The sequence below is a fragment of the Pantherophis guttatus genome, chromosome 1, assembly GCF_059756535.1.
Source record: "Pantherophis guttatus breed Tessera chromosome 1, ASM5975653v1, whole genome shotgun sequence".
NCBI lineage: Eukaryota > Metazoa > Chordata > Lepidosauria > Squamata > Colubridae > Pantherophis > Pantherophis guttatus.
This window is the reverse complement of record NC_142063.1, coordinates 179,172,959-179,195,601: the sequence shown is the minus strand read 5'-3', so window position 1 is coordinate 179,195,601 and position 22,643 is coordinate 179,172,959. Positions and strand designations below refer to the sequence as shown.

The 22,643-nt window shown below is 42.8% G+C and overlaps 1 protein-coding gene across 1 annotated transcript in view; it reads right to left on the bottom strand.

Annotated features, from left to right (window-relative positions):
* Nucleotides 1-22,643, bottom strand: part of TRPM8 (transient receptor potential cation channel subfamily M member 8) — a 356,525-nt gene that overhangs the window by 141,020 nt on the left and 192,862 nt on the right. The window contains exon 14 of the mRNA XM_087887046.1: nt 10,357-10,502. Coding sequence (XP_087743172.1) covers nt 10,357-10,502 — 146 coding nt within the window. The remainder of the gene's footprint in view (nt 1-10,356; nt 10,503-22,643) is intronic.

Below are 22,643 nucleotides of genomic sequence, written 5' to 3'. Positions count from 1 at the left end.
CTATTGCGGCTTCAGGCCAGCCATTAAAGGGCCGGCTCGCCGCGTTGGTTTGACAGAGCTGCCGGGTCCAGCGGGGGGTGGTTGCACCCCCACACTCTCGCTCGCCCGGCTCTCTCTCTTGTCCGCAGGTCTCTCCAGGACCTGCGCCCCTAAAGGGTCCCCAAAACGCGGTGTTAACGAGTGAAAGGGAGCGGCGATCGCCCACCTAACACCCTGTCGCCTCAAGTCGCCAACCGGAAGTCCTGAACGAATTTTCAGCGTCATGGGAAATTTGTGGACTGACGAACGTAACTGACTGCTTGTATCAGTTCGAAGTGAACTTTGTATATTTTTTAATATTTCTCAACGTTGTACTGAAATTAAAGAATTATTCCTTAAACACAAAGAATTGATCAAAGCTGCACAGTCAAATAAAAAATACACATGACAGCAAAGTAAAATGTAATTTAATATTTTACATGTTATAATATATTTGATGTTTTGAATTTTAAGTAAAATTTTGAAGTGATTATTTTAATACGTGTTAAAATGTTTGTAAGAAAATATATAATTTAATTATAATTTTTTTTTTTTTTTTACTACCCGCTTGTCCACTATTTTTTGGAAGCAGACCTGGCAACCCTAGGCATGGCATGGCTTCCTGCCCCTCACTTAGCCATTGATGCAATTTGGGGATGGCAGGTGGAGAGAGATGGGGTGGGGCGGGGGAGGAAGGGTACCCAACTCCTGGGCCAACTGGCTTCTTCTCTGTCTTTCAGCATCGGCCTCAAAGACAAGGCTTTTGTGAACAGAAGAGGTGCGCTGCAATGGAGAAATGGGCAACGGAGCAGCCAGCTTGAGGGAAGGAGGCTGTTTTCTACTGTTTCCCTGGCCCTTGTCTTTACCTCGTGCCAGCCTCTCCATTGCAGTGTAGCACTCAGTGTTAGCCAAGGACAAGCAGTTGAAGCAGGGTGTGGCGGGGAAGCTTTGTGAAAAAACACAAGGGCTGGGGAGGCGAGTTGGCAATCCCAGCTGCCTGGCTCACAGGAGGCTTGTGGGAGCCTTGCTGGATGCTTTTGTGGTACCTCCAGCAGCAATGGAAGGCAGAGACAGTGGAGGGAGGGAGATAGGCAATCCCACCTGCCTGGATCATCGGAGCAAGATTCCATTTAAGCAAGCATCCAACGTGGAAGGTCTCATCTGCTCACCTGGTACAGTTGAAATCTGAAATCTGACTACCATTCCAATCAGCCATTCCTTTGTTTTTACTTTCACGCACACACACACACACACACACATGCCGGTACATGGGGCACCGCAGAAACAAAATACAGTCCTAAGAAAGTGTCCTCCAATAAAGTGTCCTCTTTATAAACTGTCCCCTATAAAAGTAAAACTTTAAACATGCCCCCCATAACAATATGTCTGCAGCAGTTCCCCTATAATAGTGTGTTATTCCTTGATGTTCTCAGCTACAGTGCTCTCATAACAATAAAGGACACATTACTAGCAGTTCTTTCTTGCAGAAAAATACTACAGTACCTCCTCCTGCTACAGTACGTACAAGGATGTCAAACCAGAAAAGACTAGCACATAAAATTTCTTTTAAACTGGAAGTAATAAAATATGCTGAGGAACATGGAAACAGAGCAGCAGAGAGACATTTTGGGCTACCTCCAGCTGAAAAAAGGATAAGAGAGGGGGAGGAAACAGGTGGATCAGCTGCAAAAAGTAAAAGATAAAAGTAAGCACAATTTTCATGGGCTTGCTACAAAGTGGCCACAGTTAGAGGTGGACATGAAAAAATGGATCACACATCACCGGAATTTCGCAGTTTCTACAAAAATGAAGCAAAACGCATTGCTATAAAGAAAAGCATTCAGGATTTTACAGGATCACCATCGTGGTGCTTCAGATTTATGAGGCAACATGGCCTTGCTATGTGCACCAAAACTAGAATTACACAAAAAAATGCCAAAAGAATATGAATCTAAGATTCTGTCTTTTCATACATTTGTAATAGATGCTAGGAAGAAAAATAATTTTGAAATCGGCCAGATTGGGAATATGGATGAAGTTCTGCTAACCTTTGATGTGCCATCTACTGGGTTTCCCCGAAAATAAGATTGGGCCTTATTTTCTTTTGACCACTGAAAAAATGGCTAGGGCTTCTTTTTGGAAGGGTCTTATTCCCCCCCCCATGTACAGGTATGAGGTGGGGGGACAAGTGGCCCTTTGTGCCAGCTTCCTGAAGCACCATCCCACCATCCATGAAACAGCTGCTTCGCAGGTGCCACTCAGGCTGCAGCCTCTAGAAAATGTGGCCGCTTTTGCAGCTGCAAAAGTGGCAGGAGGCCAAGCGATGCACTCCTCTCTCCCTTCTTAACTAACAGTGTGATGGTCACAGAAGGCCATCCCACCATCCATGAAGCATCAGCTTTGCAGGTGCCACTCAGGCTGCTGCCTCCAGCAAGTGTGGCTGCTTTTGCAGCCGCAAAAGCAGCAGGAGGCCAAGCGACGCACCTCACGCAGGGTCACTAATGAAGGAGAGTGGGTGGACCAGCAGCCAAGGAAGCTCAAACCATCATCCCAGTCATGGCTGACCAAGTAGATGACCAAGCTGGTGGAGCAGCAGACATGCCAGGTTCTTTCTGTCCCAGCCCAGGCGATCGTCCTCGGCCAACCCAGGGGGCCACAGCTAGAGAGGAAGGCCCCTTCCTTGGGGGTAAAATTTGATGGAGACCCCCAAAAGTTGGAGTTTTTCCTGGCTCAAGTCCTCAACTACATGCAAGAGTACGGGTGGAATTTCCCAACCCAGGGGGCATGAGTGCAAGTCGTTATCCTACCCTAGAAAGGGCAGCGGCCAGGTGGATGGTGAGCATCCACAACTCTGATGCCCCAGAGCTACGAAACTTCAATTGATTCATGACAGCCCTGCACCACTGTTTCAAAGAACCCCTAGCTGATCGCAAAGCCCACGACCGCATCAGAGTTGTTAAGCAAGGCCACCGTCCTGTAGCTGAATACACCAAAGAATTCCAGATCCTGGCCGGCCGAGTCGACTGGCCAGAAGGAGGGGTCCTTCCCACACTTAAAGCAACCTGATAGCCTTGGTGCCATGGAGGTTTGGGGTTTGAATGGCTCCTGCTTCCCCTGGGGTGGGGATCTTCTCCAAGCCCTGCCAGTGCGGTACTGGTTTTGGGTCATGTCAATCTCTGCCTCCTCTGCCATCAGGTACCATTCATGCAGGTGGTTAGGGGTGCCACAGGCCAGGCAGGCAGTGTACAGGTCGTCATTGAGTCCGTCTTTGAACCAGCAGACTAGGAGCACCACATAGCAGAATGCCAGTCAAAAACCCCTGCCAGAAAGCCTGATTGCTTGTCAAAACCCAAACCCCCGAGGAAAAGAAACTGCTCTGAGAAGCCAAGAGGCCACGGAATTCTGTTCCCCTCCAAAATCAGAAGATCTCCGGCACCCCGAGAGGATCTGAGCCAGTTTGAAAGCAATCCAGAAGATGACCCACTGGTAAGCAACCCTATCGAACCACTCACCCTACCCCTAAGACTTTATATCCCCAACCGAGGGAAAGGGGAGGAAGTAGCAGCATTGCTGGATTTGGGATGCACCCGATGCCTAATTAGCCCAACCCTGACAGGGAGATTGGGAATTCACCTAAGGAAAATGAAAAACCCCATCGCTTTTTGCCAGCTAGATGGAACTGTAGTGGGGGGGGGAGTCAGTCATTTTTGCCACAGAACCATTGCAAATGAAGCTGGGGGATAATAGCGAGACCCTCACGTTCATAGTAGCCCCAGGAATGGAATGGCTACTAGTCCTAGGATTAACATGGCTGCAGAAGTGGAACCCTAAAATAAACTGGAAGAGAGGAACCTTAAAATTCTAGGGGCATGTAACTTTTACAAATGTGAAAGAGGAAGGAAAGGAAAACAGGGAAATGGCAATGACGGGCCACCCTGCAAAGAATACCAGGATTTGGCTGAGGTACTTAGTGAAGAGGCGTCGGACTGTGCCATTGAGATCCTACCAGGGGCTAAATTTCCAAAACCAAAAATGTACTGCATGTCCCCCAGAGAACTAGATGAACTCAGAGCGTTTATTGCCAAAAACCTAAAAAGGGGTTTCATCGAATCCACTCAACCAAAAATAGCAGCCCTAGTGTTATTCCTTAAAAAGAAAGATGGCTCTTTACGCCTCTGCATTGACTACCGAAACCTGAACACAATCAGCGTGGAAAATATGTACCCACTTCCCCTCATGAAGGACATGCTGGTTCACCTCTCTAAAGGAAAAATCTTTTCAAAGCTTGATTTACGAGAGGTGTACTACCGCATCAGAATTAGGGAAGGGGATGAGTGGAGGACTTATTTTAACACCCTGCTAGGGTTCTACCAATTTAAAGTACCCCCTTTCATGTTCGTTCAAAATTGGAAATCAGACCAACTTCCAACCAAAGATAAAATTATCTCAAAGATTACAGAATGTGCTGAAATGGATAGATTGACACTGAAACTCCAGGATAAGGAAGAAAGTGACTACTATCTTGTGTGGCATCAATGGTACCAATGGCTGGAAAGGAAAATTAGCATAACCGTAGATGATAGAAATTAGGGTGAAAGATTAACAGTAGGAGATGAATAAGGAGATGATACAAGTATATTTTTAGTTTAAAGTAATTGAATTAAGAATCTAATACTATCTTTTCATTAATATGTAAAGTAAAATACTATATATTCTGTTGATGACAAAAATATATATGTAGAATGTTGTGCGGGTTTTGTAGGTGGTGAGGGTTTTGTTTGTCTTTGTATTGTCTTTATATCTTTGTTTACATTTTAATAATAAAAAATTATTTCAAAAAAAATAAAATAAAACAAAGTACTCCCTTTCAGATTATAAGGGGCTCCTGCTGTGTTTATGCAATTAATTAATGAAGTGCTCCATGAACATTTATACAAAGGGGTCCTGGTTTACCTTGATGACATCTAACTTACACCAAAACAAAAGCAGAACATATAAAACTAATCCAAGCAGTTCTTGCTAAACTCCAAGCTGCCAAACTTTATGCAAAACTCTCTAAATGTGAGTTCCACCAAGAAAGAATTGACTACCTGGGATATAGAATATCCCATGAGAGATGAATGCACTAAAATTAAAAGCCATCATTGATTGGGAGCCACTCCAAACCCGTAAACAACTACAAAGTTTCCATGGTTTTGCTAATTTTTACCGTCAATTCATTCCAGCCTTTGCTAAAATCGCCCTCCCCATTATGAACTTGCTAAAAACAAAATGGGGGGTAACCAAAACCAAGGCAACCCCTTAACTGGACCATGGAATGCCAAGTGGCATTCGAAAAACTCAAACAACTATTCTCAGCCGAACCACTCCTAAAACACTCAGATCTAGAACAACCATTTGTCATCCAAACAGACGCCAATGACACAGCAGTAGGAGCGGTCCTACTTCAAAACAATGAACAGGGGCAGTTGCAATCATGTGCATACACATCCAAGAAATTGACAGAAACCGAGCAAAGATGGGCCATATGGCAGATAGATGCTTATGCAATACGATGGGTCCTCCTCACATGGAGACAATTCTTAGAAGGGAACAAAATACTCTTTGAAATCTGGACTGATCATATAAACTTAGAAGCCCTGAAGACTCCATGAAAATTCTCCCTCAACCAAGTACGTTGGGTGCAATACTTTAAACATTTTAATTTTAACCTCAAATATCTCCCAGGAGGAAAAAACCTCTTAGCTGATGCTCTGTCCAGAAAACCGCAATGGAACAGTAAAAAGACTGTCTTTAAAAAAAAAGAAGTTAAAAAAAATTGTTAAACCTATGCTCCAAACACCCCAGTTAATCACCAAAGTAATTACCTGAGCACAAGCCAAAAAGCTTGCCGAGAATGCCATGTTCTCAAAATTTAAGGAAGCACTACTTAAGGATGACTGGTTCTAAGCACACAAAAACATTTGTTTGCTCAAAGGTGATTTAGCCTGGGTTGAAAACAAACTTTACATCCCTGCTAGCCAAAGATTGGAGCTTATGAAACTATGCCAAGACTCCAAGATAGCTGGACATTTTGGATTTGTGAAAATGCTACACCTAATCAAAAGGCAATTCTGGTGGCAATTCCTTAAAAAAGATATTGAGAACTATGTGGCTAGCTGCCCCACCTGCACAGCTGCAAAAAGACAACAAGGAAAGTCCCCAAGGCTCTTACAAACTGTAGCAGATCCTTCAGCACCTTGGAGAGAGATTTCTATGGATTTTGTAGTGGAGCTGCATGACAGCATGGGAAACACAGTTATTTGGGTTGTAATGGACCACTTTTCAAAACAGGTCCATTTCATATCCTGACAGAAGATCCCAACAGTCAAGACATTAGCAAAAATGTTTTTTTTTTATTGAAAAAGTTTTACAAACAACAATTTTCCCCCCATTTCCCCCCATCCCTCCCTAACCCCCCCAAACCCTCCCTCCCCCTGACTTCCCCAAGGTGAAATCCATCCACATTGTGTTATATCATACCCCTCTATTCTCCTCCCTATGCACTATACATTTCTACATCACAATAAGCTATTTTGCCCCCTATAAACTATACATTTCTACACAACATTTAGCTAAAAACTATCTGGTACTTCCTGGTTTGGTATTTATTCTGGACATAATCTATCCAATTCTTCCACTCCCATACATAAGTCTCTTGAGTCTGATCTTTTAAGTATGCTGATATCTTCGCCATTTCTGCAAAACTGGCCATCTTCAAAGTCCATTCTTGAATTGTAGGCACATCAACCCTTTTCCAGTATTGACCAATCAGTAACCTGGCTGCTGTCACCATATGCAATATCAATTTTGTTTCACCCACTGAAAAACCCTTAACTATACCCAGTAAAAACAAATGTGGAGAAAATTGAATTTTTTTCTTTAAAATATTTTGCATAACCCACCAAATCTTTATCCAAAAAGCCTTAACTTTCTTGCATGTCCACCATATATGGTAATATGTAGCATCTAAACAATCGCATCTCCAACATTTCGGTTGAACATTGGGATACATACATGACAGTTTCTTGGGATCTAAATGCCACCTATAAAACATTTTATAAAAGTTTTCCCTTAAATTCTGCGACTGTGTAAACTTAACATTCTGAACCCATATTTTTTCCCATGTTTCCATCATAACTGGTTCTCCAAAATTTTGCGTCCATTTTATCATACAATCTTTAACCAATTCATTTTCTGAATCTCTTTCTAACAAGACATTATAAATCCTCTTAATATGCATTGGACCTTTCTCTTTTATCTGTCTAACCAATTCTTCTTCATGCAACATTAAACCGGTTTTTTGATCTTCTCTCCATCTCAATTGAAGTGTTTTTAATCCACATTTATCACCTCCATTTTTTTTTGTAAATATTTTTTATTTACAATAGATTATGCTGGAAATCAGCCAAACAATGGAGGGAGTTAAGGAGGAGATTATGCTGGAAATCAGCCCATAAAATGCTGGAAACAGCCAAACAAATAGGAGGAGAGTTAAGGAGGAGACTATGCTGGAAATCAGCCCAACAAATAGGAGGAGAGTTGGAGGAGATTGAGGAACTATTCTGAAATTAACTAAATAGTTGGTGTTTTGGAGGGGATCAAGTTGAGAATTAATCAAATAGAATAAACTGGAAGATAGTTAAATATTAGAGGGAGATATAGTGGAAAATATATTAGAAATTGGAGTAAATAAAATATGTAAACTGGGAGAAAAAAAACTAAGGTAAACTGATTTAAGGATAAGGGTCAAAGGATTAAAATTAGACAAAATGTTGTTTTATAAAATATAATAAAAATGGAGAGGTATTGAATTGAAATTAAGAATAAATGGTGATAAAATTGTAAGGTAAACACTTAACAAGAGGTTAGAATATTGTAAAAATTATTTTGATATGACTTGTATAAGATATAAGGTAAAGAAGAATAAAGATATGTTTAGAATTTTTATGCAGATGTAAAAATGAGTGAAAGTGAATTTGAAACTAATTTTGGATAGATATAACAGATTTATATAGATGAAAATGTTAAATTTGAGTTAAATTTGGTTTTTTTAAGTTTTGAATTTCTTTTTTATCTTCTTTTCTTTTCTTTTTTGTTTATTTATAAAAGATGTAATGGAAATTGTGAATTGAGCTTGTGAAAGGAATGTAAGCGTGGTAACCATCTATGACCGGGTCGAGATTTTTGCTCTTGAAAGTTATGTTTTATGTTTATATTTGGAAAAAATAAATTTATCGCCTCCATTGAGCTCCCCAACAGATTATCTCAGACAGGGGTGTCCAATTCACCTCCAAATTTTGGCGGGCTTTCTTAAATCTATTAGGCTCCGCCCAGGGGCTGTCTTCTTCACACCACCCCCAAATGAATGGGGGGGAGGTTTAGAGAAAGCTAATGGCTAAAAAACATATTTAAGATGTTTTATTAACTACCAACAGGACAATTGGACTGACCTGTTACCTTTGCTGAAGTAGCTTACAACAACTCTGCACACAGTAGCACTGGTTTCACCCCATTTCAGGTAGCCACAGAACAAGAATTTAACCCCATGCCAGAGCTACCAGCTAAGGAACCTGACATCCCCTCCCTTAAGGAGTGGATAAACAACCTACAAACCACTTGACCAGTGGTCAGACTAGCTCTACAAGAGGCTAGAGCAGCTTTTAAAATTCAAACAGACAAGAAACGCTGCGAACCCAAACCATTCAAGGTTGGGGACCGTGTATATCTATCCACAAAGTTTCTCCAATCCTTACAACTATCTAAGAAACTGGGGCCAAACTTCATTGGCCCATTTCCCATCACCAGAATCATAAACCCTGTCACAGTAGAACTCCTCCTTCCTAAGACACTTAGGCAGGTTCATCCGTGTTTCACTGCAGAACTCAAGCCAGAAATCACTTCAAATGTCAGACCCCTCTTTGCCCACACCTCCAACCCCCATTATGGTGGAAGGAGAACTACATTTTGAAATCAAAGCTATCCTTGACTCCTGCACTCACCACAGCTCCTCATAATATTTAGTGGCATGAAAACACCTACCATTCTCTCGGAATGAATGGGTAGCCAAAAAACATGTAAAAGCCCCCACACTGTTAAGGAAATTCCACCTGAAATGCCTACACAAACCATCCTAAATCTTAATGCATTATTTTTTTTTATGTCTTTCTAGGTGGATTTTCCATTTTTCTGAGGAGGGTAATATGTCAGATCCGTGTATGTGCCATTCTTCGTGGAAGAAGGGGAGGGGGATTTGGAGTTGTCACATTTAGTTCTTTGTCCTATGTGTCCTAAGTATCCTATTTCCTGCCTGGTCCTCTTTGTATAAACTTTAACCTGATTTATAACCATTGCCTGGTGCCAGGAATGCCTGGAGAATTCTCACACCTTGGGAAATGAAAGGGGAGGGGGGGGATTGAGTGGATTGCAAGATGACCCTGAGAAGCTCTTCTTATCTGGTTCTCAGAGAGGCTGGTACAATTCATCTTCACACTGGCGGATTGGTCGGAATCCACATCGGATAGTGGGGAGGGGGTTCCTAATTTCCTTTATGCTGAACTGCATGCCCTGAGGGACCCCAGAGCCTGCTTTGAGTTTTGACTTGCTTTCATCCCTTTCAATAAAAGGCTCCTTTTGAAATACGAAGTTTTCAAGAGTTTGTACTTTCTTGGGATGGGGGAAGAAGCTGGCCTTTACAGGTCCCTTTCAAGGTTTATATTCTATAACTCTAAAATAAAAGTTTTTCAAAATACTTTCCAAATAATTATGGACATATTTTACTAAATGTAAAGCTTCTTTTATTGATTAATTTTATTTCAATAATGAGATACTAATGCTGCACATTTTCTGCAGAATGAAGTGAACCATTTGAAAAAGCTGATTTTGTGGCAGCAAGTAGAAGCAGGGAGATATAATGGATATTTCACTTAATCTGTTTCCTGATTATTGTTTTCCTGTTCCAAATCTCAGACATGCAGCTTTTTCAAACACATGGCTTCTCTGCATTTAAATTTGAGAAGAGAGAGAAATGACAAGTTTCTGAATTCCTAATTATTCTAACAGAAATCATTTTTCTCTATCATCAAAGAGCTATTTCAGATAAAAGTATTTTCCATGAATGAAATTAATATTGACATGAGCAAGGTACATTATATTTACCATACAATCTTATATTTAATATGTTCATAATTAAATCTTACTCAACAGTTTTAATCGCAAAATTAATGGATTAATAGTCTGTTCTGTTTCAGCAAATAAAACCTGTAAATAAGTTATATGTTCTTATCTTTGCTATTTTACCTGGACTCCTGGCTGAGCAATGAATTGTTGATCCTTAGCTTCTACCGCAAGTTCTAGACAACTGTTTCCACCCCATGCTTCACAGGAATAAATAAGTAACTGTTCTGCCAGATCTTCATCACTGCTGTAACATTCCGTGAACAATTCTAGAACAATTAAAATTTAGAATAGTTAAAAAGCTGTTCTTGGTTTTTAAATTTTACCTGTTAAATTTTATATGGTAAATTTTCATGGCTTCTAAAACCAGTTGTGGTTATCAATCCCTATCCCAAGGCTTCAGTGATGTAGAGACCTGACAGTTTGCAGTCCTGGCCACTGTTTATAATCATGCCCTGATCTTGGAGAAAAGACCAAAATTCAATCCTAGAGCAACTATTTTTCCTGCAGAAAGTCCCAAGTTCAGTTTTGTAACATCCAAATAACCATAGCTTGAGATTTGCTATTATCACTGCCACCAGAATGTCCAGGGATGAGGGATTCCCATTCTGCTCCTCTGGCTGGGTACGATGTCTGTCACCTCCCTGTAACCCTCCAAGAACTGCCTCCAAGAAAGGAGTGCCCATCTAACTGGATCGGCTTCTTTTTCCAGATACCCCATGTTGTTCAGTCTCAGTTAATATACTTGATAAATGAAAGATCAGAGCAGCCCGGAGCTTCTGTAGGACAGCTATTACTAGATTTACATGTTCAGCTTTTGTTTCTGACTAGATTACATGTCATCCAAATACACTAGAACACCCTTGTATAAGTGTTCATGCAGGACCTCATTTACTAGTTGCATGAACACTGCAGGTGCCCCCTGCAGGCTGAATGGGAACACTGTAAACTGAAAGCAGCCAAGGGGGCAGTTGAAAGCAGACTTCTACTCATCTCCTTCTCTCATCCTAAAATGGTAGTAAGCCAGGTTTGTGTTGATGAATGTGCGGAGTTCATCTAATTCCCTAGGAGGGAAGGGGGCATGGCCAATGTCATGGCAACACGATATGAACTTCGGGGCTCTGGAGAAGCATTGATATCCTAACCGTTTTGGGGGTCCATAGAGGATCGTAACCCTCTCATACAGATGGTGAAGAATGGAGGCACGGGCTTGTGAAACAGGGAAGCCACAAATTCCCTGAAGCGCCGGCAAATAGCCTCTGACCCAACGGCTGGGAAGACAGCCATTGGGAGCTGTCTCAAAGCTGGGGCGGTCACACAGAAAGAGAGTAGAAAGCGAGGTGGATCGTCTGGGTGAGACTGAATTGTTGTCTTGAAAACAAGATTTCTTTTATTATTTTACTCCCTGGTTTTAAAAACTTTATTGAAGAATGGCAAAAGTGGAAAGGGGAGGGAACGGATGGCTACCTTCCCACTTCCGGTAACAGCAGCGAAAAAGCAGAGGCCATAAATAAAGACAATATTAAATAAGTGTGAAAATTTATTTAAAAAAAGAAAGCAGATTGGACAGAATGGCTTTTTGCCAAATATTAAAATCCTTTAAAATCCTGAGATTTACAATTGAAGGGTTAAAATTTTAAAATTTGCAAAAACACAAATTGAATTTAATGGAAAATGAAGATTTGGCAAATAAAATAAAGTCAACAAAGCAATTTTTTTTTGAAAATGCAAATAAACCAGGACGATGGTTTATTTTATTTATTTATTTTATTTTATTTTGAATTTGTATACCGCCCTTCTCCCTGAGGACTCAGGGCAGTGAACAGCCAAGTAAAAACATCAAGTACAAATATTAAAATACAATTAAAATATATATATAAATTTGGCCCCATTAATTAAAAATGATAAACAAAACAATTAAAAACACTTAAAAAATTAGGCCAGCCTGGCTTGCTGGAAAAGGAAGGTTTTAAGGGCACGGCGGAAGGCACTGAGGTCTTGGATTCTCCTTATCTCTGGGGGCAATTGATTCCAGAGGGTAGGTGCCCCCACAGAGAAGGCCCTCCCCCTGGGGGTCACCAGCCTGCACTGTTTGGCTGATGGCACCCCGAGGAGGCCCTCTCTGTGGGAGCGCACGGGTCGATGGGAGGTCGTCGGTGGCAGCAGGCGGTCTCGAAGATAGCTAGGCCCTATGCCATGGAGCGCTTTAAAGGTGATAACCAACACCTTGAAGCACACCCGGAAGACCACCGGGAGCCAGTGCAGCTCATGCAGGAGCGGTGTTACATGGGAGCGCCATGCTGCTCCTGTCACTACCCGCGCTGCTGCGTTCTGGACCAGTTGGAGCCTCCGGGTGCTCTTCAAGGGGAGCCCCATGTAGAGAGGGTTGCAGTAGTCAAGGCGAGAGGTGACAAGGGCATGAGTGACTGCACAGGGAATCCCGATCAAGAAAGGGCCGCAACTGGCGAATCAGGCGAACCTGACAAAAGGTCCCCCTGGTTACCGCCGTCAGATGTTCCTCCAAGGACAGCTGCGTATCCAGGAGGACTCCCAGATTGCGAGCCCTCTCTGTGGGGGCCAACGACTCCCCCCCAATAGTCAGTGATGGAGTCAACTGACTATATCGGGATGCCAGGAGCCACAGCCACTCAGTCTTGGAAGGGTTGAGGCTGAGCCTGTTCCTCCCCATCCAGATCCGCACAGCCTCCAGGCACTGGGACATCACTTCAAGGGCATCGTTGGGGTGGCCTGGGGTGGAGATGTACAGCTGGGTGTCATCAGCGTACTGGTGGTATCTCACCCAAAAGCCACGGATGATCTCGCCCAGTGGCTTCACATAAATGTTGAACAGGAGGGGCGAGAGGACCGACCCCTGAGGCACTCCACATATAAGAGGCCTCAAGGTCAACCTCTGCCCCCCTGCCAACACGAACTGCAACCGGTCCGAGAGAAAGGAGGAGAACCACCGTAACATGGTGCCCCCCATCCCCAACTCTTCCAACCGGTGCAGCATGATACCATGGTCAATGGTATCAAAAGCCGCTGAGAGGTCTAACAGGACCAGAACAGAGGAGCAACCCCTGTCCCGAGCCCTCCAGAGATCATCAACCACTGCGACCAATGCCGTTTCCGTGCTGTGCCCGGGCCTGAAACCCGACTTGAACGGATCTAGATAGGATGTTTCCTCCAGGAATTGCAGAAACTGTTGCGTGACCACACTCTCAACAACCTTCGCCAGGAAGCGAAGGTTGGAGACAGGACGGTAGTTGCCAATATTGCCGGATCCAGGGACGGCTTCTTGAGGAGAGGCCTCACCACCTCTTTCAAGGCGGTGGGGAAGTGACCCTCACTCAACGAAGCATTGATAACACCCTGGAGCCAGCCTCGTGTAACCTCCCAGGAGGCCAGTACCAACCAGGAGGGACACGGGTCCAGTAAACATGTGGCCGCACTAAGTCTCCCCAAAATCCTGTCCACATCATCGGGAGTCACAGCATCAAACTCCTCCCAGGTAACATTCTCAAGACTATTCCTCGTCACCCTGCCCTGATCTACCCAGTCAGAGTCCAAATCCCTCCGGATCTGAGCGATTTTGTCATGCAGGTATTGTACGAAATCCTCCGTCCTGCCTTCCAAGGGATCCTCCCGCGCTCCCGGGTGGAGCAGGGAGTGGGTTACCCTGAACAGGGCGGCCAGACGATTCCCTGATGATGCAATAGAGGCAGAAAAGTAATTAAACTTTGCCGTCTTTATCGCCACTAGGTAGGTCTTAATATGCAACCTTACCAGTGTTCGGTCAGATTCAGTGAGACTGGCCCTCCAACCGCTCTTTAGGCGTCTTTTCTGGCGTTTCATCTCCCTCAGCTCCTCGGTGAACCAAGGAGCCGTGAGGGATCGACACCGGGTCAGAGGCCGCAAAGGCACGACTCGATCCAAGGCCCCACCAGCCGCCCGATCCCAGGCAGCTACCAGGTCCTCAGCCGAGTCGTGTGCCAGATCTTCAGGAATTGGCCCAAGCTCCATCTGGAACCTATCAGGATCCATCAGGCACCTGGGGCGGATCCATCTAATTGGGTCCGCCTCCCTGCAGTGGGGTGTAGCGGTTCGAAGGTCCAGACAAAGGAGTGAGTGATCTGACCATGACAAGGGTTTCATGTCTATATCCCCTATAATAAGACCACTAAACCACTGGCCAGAGACAAAAATCAGGTCCAGCGTGTGTCCCCCCCCTGTGAGTGGGGCCATGAACTAACTGGGTCAGGTCCATGGCCGTCATGGAAGCCATGAACTCCCGAGCCATCTCCGACGTTTCACCAACGGATGGCAAGTTGAAATCACCCATGACCATAAGCCTGGGTGTATCAACTGCCACCGTGGCTATCACGTCAAGTAGCTCGGGCAGGGCCATTGCCATGCAGCAGGGAGCCAGGTACGTAAGCAGCAAGCCCATCTGAACCCCATGACCCCATCTCACAAAGAGGGACTCACATCCGGCAATCTGTGGCACAGTGGTCTCCCTCGGACCAAGACCTCCTTTAATAATAACTGCCACCCCCTCGCCCCTCCCCTGGGCCCTCGGCTGATGGAATGCTCTGAAGCCTGGTGGACACATCTCAACCAGAGGGACCCCTCCCTCCGGGCCCAGCCAGGTCTCCGTAATACCCGCCAGGTCCGCTCCCCCCTTTTGAATAAGATCGTAAATGAGGGGGGCCTTATTTACCACGGACCTGGCGTTGCACAGCATCAGCCGGAGGCCCAGATCCTGAGTATCTAAGCCACCTAGTATCCGAGGGGAGCCTTGAGGACCGGGGCGCGCAATCGCTCTCAAGTAGCGAGTGCACACCCTCGGCACAAGATAAGGTCCTCTGCTCCCACCATATCTGCCCCTCCCATCCACCGTGCTGATGATATCCCCAATCCCTCATCCTGCGCCCTCCAAACCATTACCCTGTGCCGGGTTGGGCCCTGACCTAGGTGGATTACCCCCCCCATCCCCTTTGGTCGCCCTCCCAGTTCCCCTTAAAAGATTATTAAAAACCCTAATTAAAAAACCCCTCAATCCCCGCTTTAAAACATGCCACCTCTCGGGGCTCCAAAGCCTGTCCTTAAGGTAGGCCTTCGATAAAGTGGAAGGCCATCGCCGCGAGAGGGGGGCATCTCGCAGCACGAGCAAATCTGCCGAGGTATAAGCCATACAAGTATGATGAGATGGAAAAGGGGAACTTTGGATGTCAGCGATATTTAAAGATAGTCATTGAGGTGAGAGATGGCAAAAAAGGCTGGCCAGGATGAAGCTGGGGCCCCTTCACTCTCTCACAGTGATGGGGCGACCAGCTCAGATAGTTGCAGTGTGTAAGGATCGCCTCTCCTTCCAACTTAAGAAAGTACGAACTCTTGAAACGTAGTTGTTCAAAAGGATTCTTTTATTAAGCAGAAGTGAAAACCATCCAGCTAAAGCACAATCTGAATGCCCTTAGACAAAGCAGTAGGATTAAAGTGGTAGAGACCCCTCCCTTTAGGTCAGAATGCAGATTTCAGCCAATACACAAGTGTGAAGATGTTTTCTTTACTATGTCCTTTGAGAACCTGAATAAACATGCATTCCCACCACTTCCCTTTAAAGTGAGACGACCCACATGGCTATCATATAAATTCCTGCAGGTAAAGGGAATCTCAGGCTTCCTTGGCGCCAGGATATAGGTTGTAAAATATCTGATGACACAGGCCATGCTAGTAAATCGAATCCAAGTCCCCCCTTCCTTCACTTGAATGGCAGTATCACTTTTAGAGATCTGACACAGTGCAGGCAGATGGCCACAGCCGTTCTCTCACAGCGGCTGGATGTCAAGGGCCAACAATAGTCACTCTCTCCCTGCAGATGGAACAGCAGTCCTTGACCTGGACTCTCAGCTTCTCCCTCCAGCCTGCAATCTCTCCTCCCCTGAGCCAAGGCCTAAAGGTGGTAATCGGGCGGCAGGGATAAACTAGCCAGCAGCAGAAGGAGATAGAGATCAAACATAAAAAATCCAGGAGGGTGATAATAAAGTCCCAGAGTCAGTAATGATGGGAAAATGGGCCGACCTAATAGAGAGTCCAGGCAGCAACGGGGGGAGGCCATTTTCATAGGGGGGGGGAGCGAATCCAAGGGGAAACCAGATGGTAATTGGCAATCCCCCTCTATCACTCCCCAACTCCCTTCGATGTTCCGGGCCAAATCACCCCCAATAGTCCTGCCCGTCTTCTCCAAGCAAATTCTGCCACGATCTTTCCAGGTCTTGGTCCATATGGGGGGTTTTCAGGTGCAGCTGACCACTGGACCATACACCCCAAGCCTCAATCTGGGCTAAATAACTGTTTGAAGCGGCCTGCAGGCCTCCGAGCCTCCGGGTGCCGGGTCCATCGCCCTCCGCTTCCCCCACACCCCCCCAGCAGCCCAGCTCTTTTTCGGCCGCCATTAAATCGAAGGGAGGCTTGGGTCGCTATAGATGATCCCCTCGGCTCCCTCAGTTCTCCATCCGGCTCAGTTAGATTCCCCGGATCACCTTAACTCCTTCACCTCCTGCAATCGGTCCGTAGGATGAAATGCCCGATCTCCGGGGCTCCGCGGCTGTGGAGTCATCGTGGAGGCCGCCATCGCCACCACCGCCCTCCTTACAGCGCTCCGATTACATCTCCTTGCTGTAGCTCTGCCATCCCCAGGCCAATCCCAATAAGGGATGGCACATCCGAGCCGTCAGACCATTGGCATGCTGAACATGGGGCCCAGGATCATTACAGTGGCCTCCGATGTTTCCAAAGTTCTCCTTTTCCCCATCAACCTCAACAGCGAGCCCCTTGGAGGTCCGCCATCTTGCGCATGTGCAGGGGAAGTATATTGCCATATAAAATGAAAAAGAAGAAAGAAAAGAAATTAATAAACCAACTATTAGACCAAGATGGGAAGATATGTTACCAAAATGAGGAAAAGAAAAACATAATTGAGAAATATTATAAAAGGCTATATCAGCAAGAGACAGTTGCAAAGGGAAAGATAGAACAATACTTACAAAAAGCTGAAATACCTAAGATCTCAGAAAAATTCAAAAAGGCATTAGAAGAAAGAATATCAATGATGGAATTAATGGAGGGAATTAAAAGACAAAAAAATGGTAAAACACCAGGATCGGATGGACTACCAGCAGAGTTATATAAAATGCTACAAGATGTATTAAGTAATGTAATGTTGCAGGTATTCAATGACCTATTATTAGAAGCTAAGATTCCAGACTCGTGGATGGAGGCGTATATAACTCTTATACCAAAAGAAGAATCAGCATTAATCAAGATGAACATACTACCAAGAATCTTATTTCTTTTCCAAATGATACCAATAAAGTTTGAGAAAAAGTACTTTGAGAATTTGAATATAATAATGTGGAAATATGTATGGCAAGGGAAAAAAGCAAGAATTAATATAAAAATGTTATAAGACTCAAGAATTAGAGGCAGGTTTGGACTACCAAGCAGCAGTGCTAACGTGGATTAAAGAATGGATTTTATTGAGAAATACAAGACTATTGACTTTGGAGGGACATGATTTGCAATTAGGTTGGCACGCCTTCCTATGGTATGGGAAAAACAGGATACATGGATACTTCCAGAGACATTATGTAAAAAATGGCTTGTTAACAATATGGGAGAGAGTGAAAGAAAAACATTACATGAGAATACCAATGTGGCTTTCAACAATAGCAGCTTTGACACACCCAAATATTATTAATATAAGAAATATTGTTAGACTCCCGGTCGGCACCGCAGGCTTCGTGGACGGTCTTCTAAGACCACCAGCCCTGCGTCTTCGTAAAAGCCGCTTTGACAGCGCAAACTAGCTGTCTGGCGGCTGAAAAACTTCCCCTTCGGGAAAAGAAGGAGAGGAGAGCCGGTGGGCGAGAGTAGAGCTCCCCGAAAGCCCTCTGGAATATTTCCAGAGGCTTGGAAGGTGAGAGCTCCCCAGCCAGCCCGCCAAGAAGCTCCGAAGCCAGGACGACTCTGCGAAAGCAGAGCGAGAAGCCGTGATCCGATCCTGCTTTCAAAAGTGAGTTTGACTGATTACAAGTGCAGGCAGAGCGGAAAACAGGAGAACAAGCTTTAAAAGTACAGAGCTTAACTCCGAAGTTACTTTGTTTCAAACTGAATCTCATTGAGCTGGAGGCTGAAGATGGCGTCTTTGTTATGGTTTTGAAAGTGAAAGCCAGAAACAAGTGCTTGAGAACTTTGCGCTGGGAGAGTGGATTAGCTGCTTATTAACTGCTGGGAAGTGAGAGCTTGTGGAAAAAAAAATTATCCTGCCTGATAAATTAGAGACTATAAATTACAAACATTTTAAAGTTGTTTAAAAGACTTTGTGGCTTTGTGGCCTTGTGGGAAAAAAACGAAGATCTCTTTAAAAGAGGGGAAAAAATGGCTTCTAGACAAGTGAAACCAGGAGTTGTTAAAGGAGGGGGGGGTTCTCCAGTTGTGTCAGTGGTGACACAGAAAGCACAACTTCTGGCTGATTCACAGAGTCAGAGTCAGAGTCAGGATGCAGCACTTAATGATTTTAAAGAATTTATGAAAGAAGCCATGAATAATCAAGCAACAGCAATGAAAGAAGCTATGAATAACTTAACATTACTTGTGGAAGGGAAATTAAAGAAAGTTGAGGAGGATATAAATTCAATTAAGGAAGTGGTTGCAGAGAAACACAATGAGATAAGAAAGGATATTGTTTATGCTGTATCAGGATTGTCAAACCTTGTTATCCAGCTTGATGGGAAAGTTGAAGAAATTAATCAAGCCAATTTAAATTTGGAAAGCAAAATGGGAGATGTTATGACCAGAACAGAGAAAGTGGATGATGAATTGGTAATGTTACAATACAGGTCCATGGAGTTTACTCTGAGATTGAGAGGCCTGAAAGAAAATAGTAAAGAAAACCTAAAAGATATTTGTGCTGATGCTATTGCAGAGATAATTAAAGAAAGACCAGAAGATGTGGCAAGCCAAATTGATAAAATTTACAGGGTTAATTCCTGGCTGGCAAAACAAAGGCAGCTGCCAAGAGATGTGGTGATCTATTTTACAACTAAGAGGATCAGAAACTATATCTTACAAGCTTCCTACAAGAATAAAGTGGCTGGGCAAGAGGTGGTGGTTTTGAAAGAGATTCCTCCAAAGATGCTGAGAAGTAGAAAAGACTTTGGCTTTTTGGTAAATGAGCTGAGAAATCAACAAGTGGCATACAGATGGGACGTTCCAATTGGTCTAATAGTGACTTATAATGGAGAAAGATACCGGTTAAACACAGTCTGGAAGGCAAAAGACTTCTATGTAAATGTTTTAAAGGCTGGATACCCACCTGCACCAGGGTGGGGGGGGGGAAGGAAGAAAATGGAGATGTTACAACAAGAAAAAGATGGAAAACAGATACAAACCTATGCTGAAGTTGCAGCTGGAGGAATTATCATGGAAGAAGATTTGGATCTTGGGGGCTTACCTCCAACTTTGGAAGCACCTAAGAAGGGAGAGCCGAAAGTACAATGACTGACTCGATCAACTTATAAACTTCAAGAACAACAGTCAAAAAGGCAACAATCTCAAGATTTATCTCAAGAAGTTCAAAAAACAGAAGCGGTGGGGGGGGGGCTAGGCCGAAAAGTAAGGTGGAGGAGGAGCTTCAGCTGATGCTCATACGGCTTTGGAAGGCTAAAGATGGCAACTAAATTCCTATCTTGGAATGTCAATGGCTTAAATTCACCACAAAAAAGAAAGTATTTCACTACTTGAAACAATTTAACAATGACGTTATTTGCTTGCAAGAAACACATATTAGATTATCAGATCAAAAATATTTGATAAATTCAAGATTAGGTACACATTTTGTGGCATCAGCGCCAGAGAAGAAAAATGGGCTAGTCATATATGTAAGGAAAGGATTATCAGCTAATCTAATTGAGGCAGATGATCAAGGAAGATATATTGCAATTGCATTATCAACACAGACTGGAAAAATGCTTTTTATTGGAATATATGCCCCTAATCAGCAACAAGACAAGTTTTATAAATTTCTACATACTAAAATAATACAATGGGATTATAAATCTCTGAGAGATATTTGGAGAGAACTAATGTGGAGGAAACTTTTTTTTCTGATAGACATCAATTCCTTCTCCAGGTTTGATTTTATACTAACCACAAATGATTTCATTTCCAGGGTGAAGAAGACGAAGATATATCCAAGAACTTTAACTGATCACAGTCCGGTTTGGGTGGAATTTGAACAGGAGAGGGGAGAAAAGAGGTCTTGGAGATTGAATGGAAATTTATTTAGATATGAAGAAAATGTGAAAGAGCTTAAAAAACAAATGAAAGAATTTTTTGTAATTAATATGAATAAGGGTATTTCCATGGAAATGGTATGGGATGCTAGTAAGGCTTATATGAGGGGTATGTTAATACACATGAATAATAAACATAGACTAAAACAACAAAAGAAGTGGAAAGAGATAGAGAGAGAAATAAAAAAGAAAGAACAATCACTCATACTTAATCCAGGAGACAAGAAAGTAAAAGAAACAATAAATATACTACGAGGGCAATTTAGTATGTTAATGGCTGATCAGGTGGCAACTAGCTTACAATATGCTAAACATAATACATTTTGTAATGCCAATAAACCAGGTAGGTGGTTGGCCTACATGTTGAGGAAAAAACAGAAATCACGAGTCATTGGTAAGATAGAATTTAGAGGTAAGCAAGTTTACCAACAGAATATGATCAAAAAGGCTTTTTTAGAATTTTATACAAAGTTATATGCTAGCGACTCAATACAAGGTATAGATATAGATAGATACTTAAAGGAAGGGAATAGTCCTGAATTAACGTTGGAACAGAGGGAAGGATTGAATCAACCAGTAACTTCTGATGAGATTACTGATGCAATTAAGCAATTAAAAGTAGGGAAAGCTCCGAGAACAGATGGATTAACAGCTGTTTATTATAAGAATTTACAGCTTGAAATGGTAGAACCGCTTAGAGTTCTATTTTGTAAAATTCAATTAGGGGGAGGAGTCCCACCCTCTTGGCGAACAGCTTTTGTTTCACTGATCCCGAAGGAAGATCAAAATTGTACTAAACCTGAAAATTTTAGGCCAATTTCACTTTTGAACACGGATTATAAAATTTTTGCTAAAATATTAGCAAATAGACTATGCAACAAACAATTCATAATGATCAATCAGGCTTTATAAAAGGGAGGCAAATGAAATATAATGTTAGACAAATTATAAACCTATTGGACTATTTGGAAAAAAACAACCAGGTCCCTGCAGCGTTCATATTTTTGGATGCAGAGAAAGCATTTGATTGATTGAATTGGCAATTCCTGTTTAAGATAATAGAAAAAATGCATTTTGGGGAGTATTTTATACATTCAATTAGAGCAATATATCAGGAACGAACAGCACAAATAATAGTTAATGGAGGTTTAACAGAAGTCTTTATAATTGAGAAAGGTACTAGGCAGGGTTGTCCCTTGTTGCCATTGTTGTTTATTTTAACTTTAGAAGTTTTGTTGAATAAGTTACGTGACTCTGATAAAATAAAAGGAATTGTAATTAGACAGCAGGATTATAGATTAAAAGCGTTTGCAGATGACCTGGTTCTTTTTTTTTTATTATTGAAAAAGTTTTCAAGTACAAATTCCCCCCCCTTTTTTCCCCCTCTCCCTCCCCCTCCCTAACCCCCCCTCCCCACCCATCCCCCCCTGTGACTTCTTCATGACAAAAAAACCCTAATTCATAACAGATTACTTACTCCCTCCTCTAAATATTGACCTTTACTTACTCAAAATATTATTAATATTATAACATCCCCCTTTATCCATACATTTCAGAAAAGAGAAAAGAAAGGGGAAAAAAAGACATTATACTATAACATTATAGAATAACTTCTAATTTAGCATAATAGTATTATAACTCCCAATTTGGCAATAATCTGCCCTTTTTCAGCTCTCCCAAGCTTGTATCTATATATTATTACAACAATTCAAGACCTCCTTCCACTTTAAAACTATACGATAAATCCTACTTTAACATTTAATCTTCTATATATATTACTATAACATTTCAAAGCGGCCTTCCCCATAAAATCTAGTTTAACATTTATTCCACTCTATCCATTTCCTCCACTCCCCTAAATAATCACTTGAAAATCCCTTTTCTTAGACTAATCAATCTACTAACTAGCTTATTCACCCACTATCATACAAAATTACCATACACAACAATTCTTAATATCTTTGATTCACTGCCCACACTACTTAAAAATATATGTCTATATATTCCATTATATCTAAATAAAAAAAAGAAAAGACAATGACTTTAAATTTATAG